At 40.3% G+C, this 19938-nt stretch overlaps 1 protein-coding gene across 3 annotated transcripts in view; it reads left to right on the top strand.

The window, feature by feature from the left end:
• tiam1b (TIAM Rac1 associated GEF 1b) overlaps positions 1-19938 on the top strand; it is a 47160-nt gene that overhangs the window by 15386 nt on the left and 11836 nt on the right. For 2 of the 3 annotated variants that reach the window (XM_026943514.3, XM_053239837.1), the window contains 11 exons: positions 1264-1436; positions 2849-3073; positions 3349-3531; positions 6104-6256; positions 6800-6874; positions 8298-8438; positions 9261-9365; positions 10613-10694; positions 10799-10885; positions 11649-11861; positions 13874-13974. In XM_026943514.3, coding sequence (XP_026799315.2) covers positions 1264-1436; positions 2849-3073; positions 3349-3531; positions 6104-6256; positions 6800-6874; positions 8298-8438; positions 9261-9365; positions 10613-10694; positions 10799-10885; positions 11649-11861; positions 13874-13974 — 1538 coding nt within the window. Of the gene's footprint in view, positions 1-1263; positions 1437-2848; positions 3074-3348; positions 3532-6103; positions 6257-6799; positions 6875-8297; positions 8439-9260; positions 9366-10612; positions 10695-10798; positions 10886-11648; positions 11862-13873; positions 13975-16036; positions 16091-19938 lie in introns of all 3 variants that reach the window. The other variant, XM_053239838.1, reaches the window with a different exon arrangement.

The following is a 19938-nucleotide window of genomic DNA, read 5'->3' on the forward strand; positions in this document are numbered from 1 at the left end:
TAATTTATCCCTGCAACATCAAATATTGGACTCGATGTACAAATTCATAATACATCATTAGTTCTTCTTGAATAGATAACAAAGAGCTAGCAGACAAAAGCTAGTGGAAAGCCTTCCCAGAAGAGTGGAGCTTATTATAACAGCAAAGAGGGAATAACAATAATAATAACAATAATAACGAAAATGTTAGGGTTTTTACTCAACATTTATAAACATTCCTACAGCTCCTATTGCCTCAGCTATGGATTGCACAACTTTTGTCATAGTCAAATTTTTAGTAATTCAAATAAGTAGCCGATTAGTCCGTAGTCAAATGGTTCAGACTGTTTTATTAGTGCAGCAAAGAACGTGTCAAACCACATTAACAGCCATACACAGGCTCAGTGCACTTGTGTGGACGATCTGGTGGCTCAGCCAAAACTCTTGTCCCGGGAGCTGAACCTCCATATTCAACTCCAACCTCAGTAGCGTCCTAAAATTTGCCTGGCATGCATCACTCTAAACTAGCTAAGTGGGATAGGATAATGATGTCAGAAAGCGCTCTTTTTGCACAGCTCTGATCTTGAGGCCAATTCACTACACCACAGTGCAAGAATTCTTATTTTCATTTCGTTTACCTTTAAAAGACAAAAAAAAAAATAAATAAAACTGCAGGAGCAATTCCTACGCAAAGGACACTCTGTTACATGCTCCATAATAAGAAGACACCTTCCTTTTTCTGTTGTCTGAAAAGGGCAGACAAATATGACTGAGTCATTTGGGGTGTGTGTGTGTGTGTGTGTTAGTGAGTATGATAATAAGCGTTTGCTATGATGATGATGATGATGATGATTAATTCATGATGGACACCAGCCTGCACTTCTCACAGTTGGCCACTGGAGAGCAGAAAAGCTCGTAAAAACTAACGGTGGGGTGAATTTGCTTTATTTCTGCTATGAGAGAGAGTTTCCTTGGGAATGTTGGACTAAATAAAGTGCACACATTTGAAACTGGGGAGATATATATATATATATATATATATATATATATATATATATAGACACACACTTACACACACACTCTTGTCTTGCGATCTTTGTGAGGACCTTCCATTGACTGCAGCTGATTTTTAAGGTCGAAACAGTCAGATATTCTGAACCATGTTGGGAAGTTTGGTCCCCACCAAGATATAAAAACAAGCCCACGCACAATTTCAGTAGAGTGTAAAGACTAGGGCTGGTGATGTAATGTTGTTGTATCTACCCACTGTGCCCCTTTCCCCAGGATGCACTCTGTTTTTCTATGAGACGGACGGCCGATCAGGAATCGATCACACCAGCATCCCAAAGCACGCCATCTGGGCGGAAAACAGTATCGCACAGGCTGTTCCCGAGCATCCAAAAAAAGATTTCGTCTTCTGCCTCAGCAACTCAATGGGAGACTCGTACCTTTTCCAGGTAAAATAATATTTCTTGGTCAAAGATCTTCATTAATAACTAATGTAAGTACAATAAAGTGAGTTCTTATTGACTGAAAGCAGTACACACTGTATTCCTCCATCATTCCTCCATCCATGACGTCCTCCTCAACTATTCAACTCTCTGTGGCACTCCATCTTCTTCATTCACACTCTGGTGACCATTCCTCAATCTTCCTCTATCTGAAACCTCATCCTCATTTCTCCATGTTCTCCTCCCACCATCTTTAACTCGTTCCTCTATCTGTACCTCATCCTCATTTCTCCATGTTCTCCTCCCACCATCTTTAACTCGTTCCTCTATCTGTACCTCATCCTCATCTCTCCATGTTCTCCTTCCACCATCTTTAACTCGTTCCTCTATCTGTACCACATCCTCATTTCTCCATGTTTTCCTCCCACCATCTTTAACTCGTTCCTCTATCTGTACCTCATCCTCATTTCTCCATGTTCTCCTCCCACCATCTTTAACTCGTTCCTCTATCTGTACCTCATCCTCATTTCTCCTTGTTCTCCTTCCACCATCTTTAACTCGTTCCTTTATCTGTACCTCATCCTCATTTCTCCATGTTCTCCTCCCTCCATCTTTAACTCAGTCCTCTATCTTTACCTCATCCTCATTTCATTTCTTCATGTTCTCCTTCTTGCATCTTTACTTCATTCCTTGGCCTGTACCTCATCCTCGTGTATCCATGTTCTCCTCCTTGTATCCTTTCATTGTTCGTCTATGTGAATCTCATCTTCATATCTCCATGTTCTCCTCCCTGGAACTTTACCTCATTTGTCTTTATATACCTCATCCTCATTTCTCCACGTTCTCCTCCATTTCTCCATACCTCATCCCTCAATCTTTACTTCTTTATAATAGACTGAACACTTCTTCAGCTTTTCCATGTACTCCTTCCACGCTCTGGTAACCACCCCTCTATTTTACCTCATGTCTCCATCAGTACCTTATTCTCATTCATCCATTAACTCCTCCACCCATCTTTACATTATTCTTCCATCTTTAAAACATCCACCTATGTCTCCATTTTGCTCTCATTTACTAAACTCTCAATTTCTCAACTCAGCTTCTACCGTTTCTACCGCCACATTTGGATAATCTCTCCTTCAGCATCACTTCGTCCATCTTTACATCCCACCATGTATGCCTCCATCCTTTTTCCTTACTTTCTGCTTATCCACTAAACACACCATGGGACACCTCCCAGGCTTGAGTGACCATCTCTCCATCTTCATCTCATCCATCTGTCTCTATGTCATCCCAGCATCCCTGCAACTCATTCTTATTTCCTTGCCTTTTCCTCATTCCCAAAGCACTTCTATTTATACACTCTCTGTATTTACTGGGAACACACTGCATGTACTTGTATATCTCTCTCTGTACAGACTTGTAGTCAGACCGAGGTGGAGAACTGGGTGACAGCGATCCACTCTGCATGCGCGGCCGCCGTTGCCCGGCAACATCACCGTGATGACACGGTACGCTTCCTGCGCTCCGAGATCCGAAAACTGGAGCAGAAGATCGACATGGATGAGAAGATGAAGAAGATGGGAGACATGCAACTGGCCTCCGTCACTGATACCAAGAAAAGGAAAACCATTCTGGAGCAGGTAATGTTAGAGGGGGAGGGGCTAGATGAAAGTTTGCCAGCAGGAGATAAAGGCAAGAGAGTTTACTCTCTAGAAACCTTATTTGGAGAGATCAGAATGTAGGAGGGACTATATGGAAAGAGCAGAATTTAAAAAAAAGGGGAGGAGCCATGTTGAATGAGAGATTGGAAGTGGTGGAGCCTCAACCATGATTCATGTGTGTATTCATTGTAACATATTAACAAGTATCTACTTATATTGACCTGTCTTTCTGTCCCTGTCTCTGTCCCTGTCAGATCTCGGTGTGGGAGCAGAATCTGGAGTGCTATAATGTGGACTTGTTCCGACTGAGGTGTTATTTATGCAGCCTGCAGGGAGAGGAGCTGCCCAATCCGAAGCCTCTTCTCTCAGTGGCCTCACGCTCCACCAAACTCTCCATGGGACGTCTCGGCTTCTCTGTGTCTTCCTTCCACGCTCTGGTGATCATCTCTCCACCCTTAAACGATCTCTCCGTTTCTGCATCTTTACCTTTCCTTCATCCACTAAACTCCCCATGGGCTTCTCCATCTACACTTTTCATACTCTGGTGACCATCTCTTGCTCTTCACATTAATCTTTCTTCTGTCCATCCCCCCCTTCATCTTTACCTTATTACTTAGAGTATTACCCTAGATCCACTAAACTCTTCTGTCTGAAGATCCAGAAACTGGACAATATGGGCAGTGCCAAAGCTTGTCACAGCCTGGCCAGTAAGAGTCCACGTCTGTCACAAGTTGGGGTAATACTGGGGAACATTGAGGCTAATTTGGACTTGGGCATATGGAGATGGGGCACTATATTGAATTGTATGAACCTGTGCCTGGCAGTGGTGGCTCAGTGGTTAAGGCTCTGTGTTACTGATCGGAAGGTTTGGGGTTCAAGCACCAGCACTGCCAAGCTGCCACAGTTGGGGTCTTTAGCAAGGTCCTTAACCCTATCTGCTCCAGCGGTGCCCTATCATGGCTAACCCTGTTCCCTGACCCTAGCTTCCTGGGATTTCACTGTAAGGTAAATGTATGAAATTGCACCTCTAGTTTCTGGGTTAAAGACCATTTCTAAATGTGTAAAAGTGGGTTTGTTCTGACAAAATCAGAAACTTGTATATCGTTCCATCCTTATTCATCCCTATCCCTACTTCTTTTCCTTAACCTCCTTTCTTCATTCCTCTACTTCCTCATCTTGAACTCTTCCTTATTTCACTCAACTCTCAATGGGACGCCTCGGCTTCCTCCTTCATCTTTACCTTATCCCTCCATCCTTACCTCGTCCATGGGATGCCTTGTCTTCACTGTGTCCTCATACTATTCCATGCTGACTATCCCTCCATCTTCCCCTGGACATGTCTTTTCTGTTTACTTCCATCTATCCCCTCCATCCATCCTCATCATTACCCCCACATTTACCTCTTCCTCATCCAACTCACTCTCCATTGAAACTGTCCTTCAATATTTTCCTCCTCCCCATCCCTCTATCTTTACCTTATCCTTATTCACCCATCCAGTTACTCACCTTCATGGAGTCCTTCAGTTTCTCCTCCTTCCACATCCCTTCATGTCTACCTCATCCCTCCATCTTTCTTATCCCTCCATTTTTCCTTCTCTGTGCCTTTATCCTTCGATGTTTACCTCCTCATCATTCTTACATCTTTACCTCATCCTCATCCTTACATCTTACATCATCCTCTTCCACCAATCCAATTAACTCAACTCCATGGAATTCCTCAGTTTCCCCATTTCTTCCTTCCACATCCCTTCATGTCTGCCTCATCCCTCCATCTTTCCTGTCCTTCCATTTTTCATTCTCTACCCCTTCATCCTTCAGTGTTTACCTCCTCCTCTTCCTACGTCTTCATCCTCATCCTTACATCTTACCTCATCCCCATCTCTAATATCTTTCTCCACCAATCTAATTGCTCAACTCCATGGAACTCAACTCCCTCAGTTTCCCCATCTCCTCCTTCTGTATCCCTCCCTTCGTCTTTACCTCATCCCTCCCTCTTTATCTTACACCTCCATTTCAACTTCTCTACCTCCTTCATCCTTCAATATTTACCTCCTCCTCTTTCTCTTTCTTTACCTAATCCTCATCATAACAGCTCTCTACTTTAGTTTTAAGCTCTTCTTTATCCCTTCATCTTATCCTCTTTTGGTCATTACCTCATTCTTATTTTTGCTTTTCCTCTCTGTTATGCATGGCTATATTCCATCTCTTCATCTCTCTATCCTCATTTCTTCCTCTTCTCAAATCTTCTACTGCAGAAGGGAAAATTGAGGGTCGGGAAGATTCAGTTCTAATTTATTTTAGTCTCAGTACTGTCGTTCGCTCTGTTAGAAGTTGGTGTGAAATGTGTGTGCGCGTGTTTGTGTGTGTGTGTGTGTGTGTGTGTGTGTGTGTGTGTGGCCACCCACGGCCACAGTAGAGAGAATTCTGGGATAGCAGGGGATAAAGAGCTTTCTGAAATGCTAACACTCTCACCTCACACACAGAATGATATTTTAGGCTTTTCATAGTCTGTATTGAACTTTTTGTATTGAACCTCCAGAGAGAAACAGCACAAAGGGTGAGAGAAAGAGAAACACAGACAGGGGGGAAAAAACAGAAAGAAAGACTGTGATATGTGGATGAAAAGACAAAGAAAGTGAGCAAAAACAGGAGAGACTGAGGGGGAGAGACAGTGTGTGTATATGTGTGTGTGTTTTACTACAGTATTTTAATGCATCCATTGTGTGCTTTTATTTCTTTACATTGTGAAGAATAAAATGTAAAATGTGGAAATGGAAATGTGACCTTAGACACACACACACACACACACACACACACACAGAGAGAGAGAGAGAGAGAGAGAGAGAGGAAAAGGAGGGAAACAAGAATCCCAGTGAAAGGGAAATAGAGTGAGGAAGAGAGTGAACCTGTAATAACTATTATATAAAATAATAAAATAATGTGTTTGAAAGATCTGTGTGTGCATGTGTGTGTGTGTGTGTGTGTTTGTGTTTGTGTGTGTGTGCGTAGGTGGCGGCGCGTACAGAAAGCGGTGTTCGGAGGCGAGCACACGCCATGTCACACTCCACTGGCAAGCGAAAAAGTCGCTTCTCCTCACTGTGGGGACTGGAGACGAACTCAAAGAGGAAAATACACACGCACACACACCCCAGCATTGAACAGGTACACACACACACAAACACACACACACACACACACACACACACACACACACACACATTGGTTGTACTATCTTTGGGAGGTCATATTGATCTAGAAATCATTTTGCGCCTACATCTAACTTTAACAGTCAGAGGCAAAGCTGTAACTTCTTCCGCCATGAGAAAGTCTAAACGACAGAGACTCCATTTAATCACAACACTGCATCACTGATTATTTTCCTATGACAGCATGCCTCCTAGTGGTTACTATTTTACATACTATACCCCATGTACTTGTGTATACAGTACCTCATTTACGTCAGTGTAATATAAAGCACAGCGCCCTCTGGTGGTTGCACACCCTCCACTACCTAGTAAAGGCTTCGACCGTGTAGTACAAAAAACTTCATTTTTGGTGGTTTTTGTACATCAACTGTTTACTAATAACTTAGTACAACTTAGTTTCCTAGTGTGTGCACATTACACACACACACGCACACACACACACATACACACACACAACCGTTTGTGAGAAAGCTGTGAATTCGCCTTGTTTTGTTTGTAGGTGTTTGCAGAAGGGGAGGAGCCAGTGAAGAGGGATCTGGAGGGAATGATGGAGGAATCTTCAAGGGGCAATATGGTGAGCTCTAATCATCCATCCACCCATTCATCCATTCATCCATCCATCCAACTCTCCATCCATCCATCCATCCATCCAACTCTCCATCCATCCATCTAGTTAAAAAACAAATCATTTTCCGCATCCTTGCTGTATCCTTCATCTTCCCGTTTCTCATTTCCAAACTATTCTTATGTCTACTCATCTATTATCTGTTCATCCCTCTGTAGATTTGCCCGTCCACCCTTATACATCCTTTAATCCGTCGCTTCCATCAATCCAGTCATACATCCATTTGTGTATCTCCCTATCTGTCATCTATATTGTATCTGTTTATCCATTCATTATCCCTCATCTGTTCCTGTTCATCAGCTTTTCCATCCATTCATCCATCCATCCATCCATTATCCATCCATCTGTTCTTGTATCAAGCAATCCATTTATTAGCTCATGTATCCATCCATCTATCCATACAGATGTTTTTTTTTTATCTATCCATCTTTGATTTACTCTTTTATATGTGTATCCAACTATCAGTACCTCCATTTTGGTATGTAAGCTTCAATATATGTATCCGTCCATCCATCATCCATCCATCCATCCATCCATCCATCTGTTTCGTAAATAATTATCTTATTGATTTTTGCTTTCATTTATCTGTCCATCTATCAGTACCTCTATTTTTGTATGTAATATTCCATGTATCTATCTATCCATTCATCCATCCATCTGTTTTGTATCTAATTATCCATCCACCCATCCATACATCCATCCACTGTTCTAATCTTCCATCTATTAATACATCCATCAATCATCTACTGTATCTCTTCTTGTCTACACCATTCACCCATCTTTCTGTTCTTCATTCTTTCACCCACCTGTTTTTTTTTATCTTTAAGTCTATTCATTCATGTATCTACTAATAGATCTATCCATCTATCCATCCATTGTCCGTAATGTGTTCTAGCAATCTGTTTATCAGCTCTTATTTCTACCAACTGATCTGTCCATCCATCCATCCATCCATCCAGCTGTTTTTTTTAAAAAAATCTAATCATATACCCATCTTTGATTTACCCTTTCATATGTCCTTCCAGCTATCAGTACCTCAATTTTGGTACGTAACCTTCCATTTATTTTTCCATCCATTTTTATGTCCATCCATCCATCCATCCATCCATCCATCCATTGTATCTAATTCTCACTAATAATCCATCAATCATCTGTCTCTTCTTGTATTTATCATCTGCCCATCTTTGCTTTCACACTTCTTTCAATCCTCTATCCATATCTACATTTTATATCTTCAAGTCTATCTATTCATGTATCAACTGATCCATCCATCCATCTGTCCATCCATCCATCTAGCACAGAAACGAGAGACCAGACTCTTGCTCTTTGTGTGTGAGGTGGTTTTTCAGCCCGTTCGTTTTTTCTGCCACAGAAAGACGAGCAGGTGTGTGTGACGGGCATGGTGAAGGATCGCCTCACGCCCTCCTGGGTGTGTTTGCCCGACGGTCGTCCCATTCTCGCCGTAATACGGCCCGGAGAGTCGGCACTCGACACACTCGAGACCATCTGCAAGGTGTGTAACACGGCTTCCTCATCAGAATATTTTCTGTCAGGTTTTATTTGAAATTTGTGCATAAACAGCTTGAAAGACAATAAAGGGCCAATAATATTTCCAAAAAATCTGAGCCAATAGTTGCAGAATTTTTTTTGTTTTTTGAACAATGAACCAGATTTAGATTCTATCTATCTATCTATCTATCTATCTATCTATCTATTCGTTATTCTATCTATCTGTCTGTCTGTCTATTTATCTATTTTTAACTATCCTTCTATCTATCTATATACATCCATCCAACTAGTTGTATTCATTCATCTATCCATCTTCTACATACCCCTCTGTTTATCTATTCATCTCTTAATACATCTATTTTTGTATCTAATCCTGTCTGTCTATCCATCCATCCATCCATTTATTCATATATTCCAGCCATACATTCAAATTGATAAGCTTTTTTTTTTTGTAAAGAAATTTGCTAAATAATTTTTTTGTACAATATTTACAAGTAAAATAAGATAAAAGGAAACTTTTCTAATAAATACATCTAGAAATAGGTTTGATAATCTTATATTTGTTTTAGAATAATCTCTCCACCAATTTGACTACATTCAAGATATCATTTTTGCAGTGATGAAGGTGTAAAAAAGTGTAACCCAGCCATTCCATTACTCTGTACTGCGTTTCCTGCTTATCCGTGTGTGTTTTTGTGATATTTAGATGTTGATTTTCTTAAGTGCAATCAGGTTTTCTTACGCACAAATCCAATATTCAAATAAAAACACCCGAATTGACAAAAATGTAGAAATAAGAAATCTCTTCCTGTCTATTGTTTTCCAGGCTCATGATTTGGACTCAACCAAACATTACCTGCGTTTAAAGTTCCTGATTGAGACGCAGGTGCAGTTCTACATCCCCAAGCCGGAGGAGGACGTATACGACCTGGTACGTTCAAATAACTCCTTATGCATAGAGACACTAATAGAGGCATTATCAGGTGTTAGTCATTGAGCTGCCATAGCAATTACCAGTGTTGAGTGTATGTGTCATTATTGGACTGAAATGTGTGGCATTACAGCGTGCTTGGGGAAAAAAGGAAGTAATAGGTGTGTAGACAGGATATTCAGACTTGGTGACTTAAGAAGTTATGTCAATAATTACCTTATAAGTGCCTCATACTCAGAGTCATGTTACACACCTCATTAGAGAGTGTAATTATCATAAAAGATACTAAATCGAGGTCAGTCGTAATATCTGTACAGGATGTAGGCTATTATTTTACTTCGTATTATTTTAATTCTCTATTTTGAGTTGTCAAAGTAATAAAATAATGGTGTTTTTTTTATTAATTTGATGTTCTTTCCTGTAAGGAAAACATGCCGACGGTTTGAAGGATAAGCTGACCGAGCACTCATCTGCTACACGTACAGCTCACTTTAAGTCATAATTTAACTTAGCACTGTCTCGGATTAAGATGTTGTCTCTTCATGGGCTTTAAAGGAACATACTCTTAATTAATTAATAGTGTCGTATTTAAGTATTTCATATTGGCCTTGAATTTGAGAGTATTTAGAGCCCAAAAATTTCAGCATAACATAGTGTTTACATCAAACTGTCAGACAATGGAGCTGGATTTAATACTGCTCCACGCTCGAGCTAAAATCAGGTAAATGTCAGAATTGCACGTGAAAAACTCCGCCCCACAAATCCCATGCAACTTTGTGAGAAGCTGCCTGAATACCAGTGTATGAAATGTCTTTATTAAATCCTGACCATAGACGATTAACTCAACTCTGAATATGGCCCATAGAATGTAGTTTCATACAACGTTAGAAATTGAAAGAATTCAGTAATGGATTGAAGGATTAATAAATGATAAAGGAATTCTTTTTTTTTTATTTTGATGACTGGTCGAGGTTGTGGACTAATTGAAGCATTACATTAATTCAGAATTAGTATGCATGCTTTACTAATGAATTTATCTTCTAGAATAAGCACAGCTCATCATGTGCTGATGTCTCTCTTGTCTCTGTGCATCTTTTTTTTCTCTGCTTATGGTTTCTAAAAGCCCAGTTGCAAAGCTTTGCTTCCTGCTGTGCTTGTTACTGTCACATACTCACAAACTCTGTGGTGCATCGCAAATGGAGAATTAGAGAACTTTTTTTTTTTTTTTTTTCCTCTCCCATTTTCAGCTCTATAAGGAGATCGAGCTCTGCTCCAAGATTAGAAAAGTCATTCAGTTTGACAGGGACGAGTCCTGCATGATCGGCTATGGTAATAATTGCTCTGTATGATGTCTCTGTACTTTGTGTGTAAGTACAGTTTGTTATTCCGATCGAAACGATGTGGGTTAGTTCACTTCATACTCTTTCTGACAGGTTTCTCTATCTCTATGGTGGAGGACGACAGCGTGCAGCAGCTCTACATTACGGACGTAAAAGCCGGAGGATTAGCGTTCGCCAAAGGTTTATTACTTCTCTTCTCTGCTTAATTATCCCTTCTATCTTTTTCTCCTCTCCCCAGCTCTCTCATTTTGGCTCGTTCTCTCGCTCGCGTTAATGGGTGTTATTGCTGTGCCACACAGCGTTACATAACACGCGTATTGAAGGCTTTGTGGGTTTCTGCAAGCTCGGATCAGACATGCCTGCTGACTCATGCTCCACTCAGAAGAAAAATAAGTAACATTATATCACTCCAGTGCCATCATTCCAGCCTTACACCAATTTTTTTTTCAGTGTCATATGTGCTGTGGAACATATGGTGCCCAGTTAGTATCAAGCCTAGTCAAGACATGTTTTGGAAGGCATTTTTATAGTGATGCATCACTGTCAGCATGCTGGCAAATATGGATCTAAAATCCATCTGAGAGTGTTTTATTGATGATATTTCATACTTTCTTCGGAACTGGGTCAGCACTATAGAGAGAAAAGATAGATACCAATGAGTCTTCTTGTGAAACTTTCAATGCACAATTTGAAATAAATCCAGCTAAATAATAATAATAAATCCATAATTAGAGAAAGGATCATCAATAAGTGTTTATATTTATGTCAAAGTATAAAATAAAAAGATTAGTAAGATAAGTCAAGACAACCCATGACATGATCTTGAATCTTATGAAACAAATTCAGTCGTGACTGTCCTAATGCATTCAAAATAACCTTGATGACTGAAAAACTTCATTTAGAATAGTGTATTAAAGAATTAAATGACTGATGGGCAATGCAGGTTTGAATGCTGGAGACGAGATCCTGCAGCTGAATGGAAAAAACTCCAGCACATTGACATTCTCCGATATGAAGACTGCATTCTCTCAGGCATCTCTCTCACTCACGGTGAACACGCTGCCCCAGGTGGATCGAAGGCAACACTGCTTCCTGCCCCCAAGACGCTCTGATGCTGTCCAGCAACTCTACACTGACATCTTCTCCCAGAACCAGGGTAAGTCAAGTCAGAATCAGCAGAATCAGGGTGAGCTGGGTTAAAAACAATAGGACAATGGTGAGTTGGGACACTGGAACAACCATGGGGAGTTGCGTTACCGCCAGAATCATGGTGAGTGGTTTAGCAGCAGGACCATGATAAGTTGATTAGATACAACAGATCCAGAATGGAGTACCAGAAGAACTTAGTAGGGCCTGTCAGAACCAGCATGACCAGAGTAAGATAGTTTCCTTTCGGAAATGACAGAACTTGGGACAGGTAGGTTAGAACCAGCAGAACTATGATGAGGTTTCAACTAGGGTGAGTTGATTTAGAACTAAAAGACCTAGGACGAGTTGGATTATTGGCAGAAGCAGCAGAACCACAGTGATTTGAGTTAGAAGAAGCAAAACTGCTGTAAGTTTGTTTATAATACCAGGTTATTTGCGGAGTCAACAAGTGCAAAGTGGGTAGAATTGGGTTACCATCAGAACTAGCAGAACCATGGCATTTGGGTGGCCAAATTTTATGGTGTGCTTTTAGAACGAAGATGAGTTTGATTGGAACCAGCAGAACTAGGCAGACTGATATAAAGCAGCAGGGCCATGGTGAATTGGGTTATAATCAACAGAAGCACAGTACCATACCCTGAAGACCTTGGAAGAAGCTGGATAAAAATCTAGGAAAGGTAGGATTAAACCAACTGAACCATGGTGAACTAGTGTGAACTGAGTTCCTTTTACAACCAATAGACCTAGGATAAGTTAGGTTATTGGTAGAACCAAAAGAAGGTTGGTTTGGAACCAGTAGAAACTGAATGAGTTTGGTTACCTTATGCTGATAATCAATCCCTTCATATGTACAATCAGTGCATGTTACCAAGTGCAGGGTTCTGTTACCATTAGAACCAGCAGAACCAAGAGAGTTGGGTAGTCATCAGAACTATGTGCTAGTATGATTTCAGAGCCAATGAAATCAGAGTTAGCTGGATCAGAACAGACAGAAGCAGTTGAATTGGCAAATGCTGGAGAACTGAAGCCAATAGAACTAGCATGGGTACTAGGAGAACATGGAAGAATCTGGTTATGGTTAACCAGGGACAAGGGGTAGATGGTTTGCTTGCAGAACCCACATAATTTGGGAAAGTTGGGTAAGAACCAGAAGAACCATAGTGTGTTGGGTTAGAACCAACAGTTTGTTTCCTTTAAAAACCAGAAGAATGTAGTTGAGTTATAGGCTCAACTCAACTTAATATACAAGATATACAAAGTAGGTTGGGCTACCGGAAGTACCAGCAGCAGAACCAGCGGCAGAACCATGGTGAATACGGTTGCCATCAAAACCAACCCAACCAAGATGAGTCGGATTGGAATCAATAGTTCCAATCTGTGAAGCAGATAAACCTAAGTTAAGTTGGGTTATTAGCAGGACTACCAGAATTAGGGTGAGTTTGTTTGCTTTTAAAACCAAAGAACTTGAGATGACCTGGACATTTCACAGAGTTAGCATAAGCAAAGTGGGTCAGAACCAAAAGAGCCATGATGTGTTTTGGTTTGCCATCATAACCTACTTGAGATGGTGTGTGGTCAAAAACCATAGAACCAAAATGAAGCAGATTAGAAGCACCAGGGCAACTGGCGTGCTTTATTACTGGTGTGCTTTATTAGAAGAGGATGAGGTAGGATTAGTGGCAAGACCTGGGGTCAGTTGGTTTGTTTTCAGGACCAATCTGAGTCGGGGTACCGTGAGAAACAGGGCCAACTACCATCAGAACTAGGAGAACTACTTGCGCAGTGCAGTGTGTCTTTGGCTTTGTGGTGTCCTTGTCTCCGATGTAATCCTATACCTCTAATTTTGTCAACAGTTCATTATTCATAATATTTTGTTCTTTCTGTTATTTAGTTAAAGTTATTTGTTAATACGATCACAGTATTGAGTGTTTCCTCAGTTTAACACCTCAGGTTGAAGTTTTATGAGTGTTATATTTTTGGTAATAGTACTAGCCTCACTCTGTACCGATTTCTTCCCAGAGGAGATTCTGGATGATGGAGTTGGGCTCATCTCAGAGACGTCCGGGGACAGCCTGGATGACGACACCGAGCTCTTTAGCGAGTACAGGGACTATGAAAAGGTAAAGATGTCTGACTGCAGGCTGCAGTGTTTTACCGCACCTTTATCCAAGGTGGCATGGTGGTTCAGAGTCCCAAGTCCTAGCCTGAGCTTGAATTACTGTTTGTGCCGAGTTCTGCATGTTAAAGGTTTGCTATGGGTTCACCGGTTTCCATCCAAGGTGTATTTACGCCTTGTACCTTGTCTTCCTGGGACACGCTTTGGATGCATTGTGACATTGACCAGAATAAAGTGGTTACAGGACATGAATTAATGATTTACTTTATCCATTATAACCTTTATTAGTACATTACTGTGGTCCAATCAACAATATTTTAATATATTATTGTGGTCCAAACACAACTTCTTTTTGATGGCGCTAGTTTGGAAATCAGTTATAGCTGTACCTATACACACATTACACACATACAGTGCATGTATAGATCACACACACACACACACATGCTGAGAATAGGCATTAGCAGGTCTCTGGGATTCGATGCTCTTGCTGCCTACATGGAACTATATTCAGATCCACACCTCAAGTGTCTCCAAGAACAAACTTATTCATTTTACAGTTACTCATCTGTAGTTCGTTTAGAAAATGCCATGGTGAAGTGACGAGGTGTATGCGAGCGCACGTCCGGTGTTATAGGCTAATTAGCTCATTTTCTTCGAAATCCAGTGATGTTGAACTCCTTTTGATTTGAGTTTGCATCCTAACTGGTAACTAGTTAGGGTAAGCAGTTAAGGCTTTATCTTTCTATATAGAAAAATCTACATATGAGAAGATAATCGGGATCTAATGACTGAAACAATTTTGCCGATAAAGCATATATTGTGTGCATGGGTCGAAGTAACATATTGTAGTAATATTTAATAATAAGTACACACAAGGATAATATTCATCCTTGTGTTCAACCCGTGTTTTAAGAGCTTATTGCAGCTTTAATAGCACAGCTGTCGGATTAGCGTTTCTGTCCATGCATCTGTATCTTGATTTAGCGTGCTGTTATTCCACCAACTGCTACAAGCCCCCCTTCTATCCGCAGGGGTTTGTGTCAGTGAGGTTAGCAAAGACTGCAGCAGAACACCATAATTAGCCTACGGGCAAACACACCTGCAAACACACACACACACACACACACAGAGTTGTAACTCCCACACAGGGAAGGTTTTTGGCTCGACTGCATGATGTGGCCTTTTATTCTTAGGGACTGACTGGTACTCGATGAGATGAATCTATGAGATCTGTCTTTTACTAAGTGCTCACTGACACACACACACACACACACACACACACACCCAAAACAGGGCACCCCCACCCCCCGGGTGTTCCGTAAGCACAAATCTGAGCTCTATAGCACTGAAATAAAAACATTATTATAAGGCTGCTTATCTGTAACATGGCATTATTATTCTGAAACCATTATGACTGAGCCTTATAGCACAATGTTTCATTATAGGCATAAACATTGCATTGGTTTATCAGGGAATTTATACATTTCTTTCTTTTTAGAAAATTCTAGGTTGAGAAAACAGGGTGTTCTGATATCTATCTATCTATCTATCTATCTATGTAGCTACTCTAGCTAGCTATGGGTCTGTTTAGAAGGGGAAAAGAGAGACAAAAAGATTGAGACAGTGCGAGAGAGCGAGCTTTAGAGAAGATTTGAAGGACAAATCTGTTGCTTTGGAAGTAGAGTGCGTAGGTGGGCAAACGAGAGAGTAATAGAGTGTGAGAGAGAGAGAGAGAGAGAGAGAGAGAGAGAGAGAGTCCAGTATTTCATCATGACAGTATTCAGTATTTTCTCTGGCTTTTATTTCATTTGAGAGTGACAAGACCGTTAGAGAGAGAGAGAGAGGGAGAGAGAGAGAGGGAGAGAGAGAGAGAGAGAGGGAGAGAGAGAGGGAGAGAGAGCTCCAGTCTGGAGGATCTGTGAGTCTCTGTATTCAGTCTTCAGCATCGGTGCACAGTGAAGGTGTGTGAGTGTGTTTCCCATCTGCTCTGGGCTCAGCACGCGGTGTGTGTGTGAGTGTGTGTGTGTGTATGTGTGTAAGGATCAGTCATGTCAGTGTTAAAGCGGAACCGACACAGCAAACGTTCGTCTGAGTCCATCTACGACATGCTGCACCTGGTGAGCAAAAGGCGCACACACACACACACACACACACACACACACACACACACACACACACATACACACACACACACACACACAGACTTTTCTGTTTTAATCCGCCGTTCTTTCTTCTCTTCTGCTGTAGTGTGTGTGTGTGTGTGGTGAGTCTGTAGTTTGTTTGTTTTTTAAAGTTCTGTGTTCTAGTGTTGTAGTTTTTGATTTAACATCGGAACGCAAAAAAGGAGTGTGTGCCGCTTGGTGAGTGTGTGTATATGTTTATACTCACCTGTGTATGGAGTTCACAGCAACAAAGCAGCTTCAGTGGTCTAGAGTGGTGTGTGTATTTGTGTGTGTGTCTGTGTGTGTCTGTGTGTGTGTTTATCTGTTGATGGACGCTGTGTTCTGTCACACACCTAAATTAATGACATCATGAGAATGAAAATCTGTGTTTTTCAGCACTTTTGTGACGTGTTTGTGTGTGTGTGTGTGTGTGTGTGTGTGTGTGTGTGTGTGTGTGTGCACGCATGTGAATGCACCTTTATATGTTTTTATTTTTAGAGCTCAAGCATTTGTTGCCATAATTGTTTTGATTAAAACACTCCGTACGGTCTGTACTTTGAATGGTGCCAATGTAAAATACACAACTTTGCAAGTGTGTGTGAGTGTGTGTGTGTGTGTGTGTGTGTGTAACAGACTAATAAAAGACTATGGTGTTAGTTTTGAGGCATTTTCAAACAAGGTCTAAAAGCAAGCAAAGGGAATGTAAATGCAAATAATCAAAATGCATACTGTTTTCCTTTCCTGCTGTTTCTTCTTTGTTCTCTTTCTTTATTTATTTATTTATTTATTTATTTGAATATTGATATTTTTAACAACTTACTTCTCACAAAATTAAAGACAGAGCAAAAATCCATAAGGCAAAAGTTCTATTACTTGTGTTTCTGTATTGCTTACAGCAATATTTATATTTTATTAATGAATTTTTCATTTTCTTATAAATTAATAATTTAAATTAATATTTTCTTATAAATATGTTTAATATTTCTGGCACTAAATTGACTCCATACACGACTGTCTCAGGTTCAGAAGTTACATAAACCCAAATGGACAGAACACACTGGCACTATTCAGTGGTCTGTGTGTGTGTGTGTGTGTGTGTGTGTGTGTGTGTGTGTGTGTTTCTTTGGCTGCCTTGATCCTCTTGTCTTAGTTGTTCTTTTCAATTTCACACAGCAGGGACAGAGAACAATGAGTCTTCTCTATCTGTCTCTTAGGAACACAAAGATACCAATTTTATTTTTTTTCCCACACCTTCTGTCGGGCTCCAGTAACTCATGGATGGTGAGAAAATTCAAAAAAGAAATGCAATTATATGACCATATAAAAGATATTTGTGCTGAATGTGCTCAGGAGTGAACAGAATTTTTTTTTATTTATTTTTTTTTTTTTTAAAGCACATTTGGTCCCCATGATGTAGCTGTGTGATTATGTATATATATATATATATATATATATATATATATATATATATATATATATATATATATATATATATATATATTAGTAAATCTTGTTTACTAAAAAACTACTTGTTTACTAGGCTATGCGATTTACAGCTAAACCAAAACCTATCTAGGACAAGTCCACTCACAGTGTTGGGGTGAGGAGGTGGACCAATTTGCCCCAGATTAAATCTAACTGATGACAACTCTAACTGTAATCATTAAATTTAGATCCCATTCTTAACTGTACATCCAAATCTTAACCCCAAACCCTGACTTTAGATACAAAATCCACAAGACACTAGGCTAAAGCATAGACTATAAATGCTAACTCTAGATCCCAACCTTAAACTTAAACGCTAAACCCACACAATAACCTTAACTGTAACTCATAACCCTAGATCCCAAACCTAAACCTTAACCTTAATTCCCAACCCTAACTATCAAACTTAACCCTAGACCCCAACCTCAAGTGTAAACCCTGACCCTAATCCCAATCTTAACCATCAAACTTAGCCTTAATTGTAATCTCTTATCTTAGACCCCAACCCTAACCAGAAACCCTAACTGTAGATTCCAGTCTTAAATGTTAAACTTAACTCTAACTCTAGATCCCAAACTTAAATATAAACCTTAACCCTAGAACCAAAACTTTAGACACAGCTGGAAATTCTATCCATAGACCCCTATTCTAACTGTAACCTTAACCTTAGATTCCGACCTTAAATGTACAGCTTAAGACCAGACCCCAAGCTCAAATGTAAACCTTAACCCTAGATCCCAATCTTAATTGGAAATCTTAACTCTAGATGCAAACCTTAATTGGAAACCTTAACACTAGACTAGGGCTAGGGTTAGCTCTGTCATTGGTTGGTTGCCCTATTGTGTTCATCTGTACTGTGTTAAGTCTTTGATTAGTTCATCTATTTGCACCCTGTTGTTCCTTAGTATTTCTCAAAATCCTGTTGATTGTTTCATGCATTTCTGAGGGTTGATTTTTTTCTGATTCTTTGTTTTCAGATTTTTTCCAACTCATGCTTGTGTTCTCATTGCTTACTGTAGATTATTCTAAGACAATCAATCCCGCTTGTGTCCTGCCTTCACTCACCACACATTACAATTGATATAAATAATGAACATTTACAAGATCAGGTTGTGAAAAATACAGTATTATCTGTACAGTAGCTAAGAGCAGGCCTGAGGAGCAAAAAAATGGTTCTACTCAGATCTCCAGCACAGATGATTCTTTTACCAAAAAAAAAAAATAGAAACAGAGTAAAAAAAAAATTGGGGGAAAATTGTCTTGCACCCGACCAAAATATCAAACCATCATCAATCATAGAATTGCACTAGTCTCGTCAAATTGATGATAATAATAATAGTAATAATAATAGTAATAATAATAATAATAATAATAATAATAAGAGCTACAAGCAGCGATTAAGGGGCCAAGCACTTTCTGACCCAACCCCTTAGCAATGGATGAAGGCCAAAAGCCATTGGGACAATCAGCGCTTGTTCCCAAGGAGTTATGCTATATTTGAAGGCAAAAGATCAAGCCGTTGCTGAGATCTTGCCCCACTTCCTGTTTAGTAGCCCTTCCAATTTGCAAATGAACTTGCTTGAAAAGCTTGCTTGTTAAACATACATGTCCAGTTTGGTGACAGTACACAAAAAGAATTGCTGAGAAATGGCCTCACTTCCTGTCTGGACTGATCTCATGAGGCTGTGAGCCATATTTCATGACGGTTGGTCAAAACTTGTAGGAGAATAAATGAAAAAAGGTGTGGAAAATCCAATATGGCAGAAATTAACATCATCCGTTGGACTAGCCATGACTTAAAGAAGCGTTAAAGAACTTTGCCCTGTTGTGGGCTCTAGAGTGCTTGAGTGGCATACGCCAAAATTGCGGTGTAGGTGGCTGAGACTGTCTTCTATCACTATCCTTAATTTCCATATTTCCTTTCCTCCTTCTTTCTGAGGATCCGTCCTCTCGTTTCTGTACGTCTGTTAGAATTTTTACACATAGTTCTACAAATTATTTGTAAATGCCACTTCCTGAGGGGAAAAGAGAGAGAGAGAAACAGAAAAGAAGTGAAGATAGAGAAAACAGAGGGTCTAAAAGAAGAACGAGAAGGAAGAGAAGGAGAGATGCAGAGAGAAGTTTAGTGTGAAGTTGACATTTGCTGTCACTTCTGCTCAGAACATTCAGTCCTCAGTAACTGGCAATCACAGCGTGTGTGTGAGTGCGTGCGTGTGCGCGCGTGTGCGCGTGTGTGTGTGTGTGTGTGTGTGTGTGTGTGTGTGTGTGCGCGTGCGTGCGTGTGCATGCAGTTCTGCTCTTCATCAGTCCGTCGGCGT

The sequence above is a fragment of the Pangasianodon hypophthalmus genome, chromosome 14, assembly GCF_027358585.1.
Source record: "Pangasianodon hypophthalmus isolate fPanHyp1 chromosome 14, fPanHyp1.pri, whole genome shotgun sequence".
NCBI classification, from domain to species: domain Eukaryota; kingdom Metazoa; phylum Chordata; class Actinopteri; order Siluriformes; family Pangasiidae; genus Pangasianodon; species Pangasianodon hypophthalmus.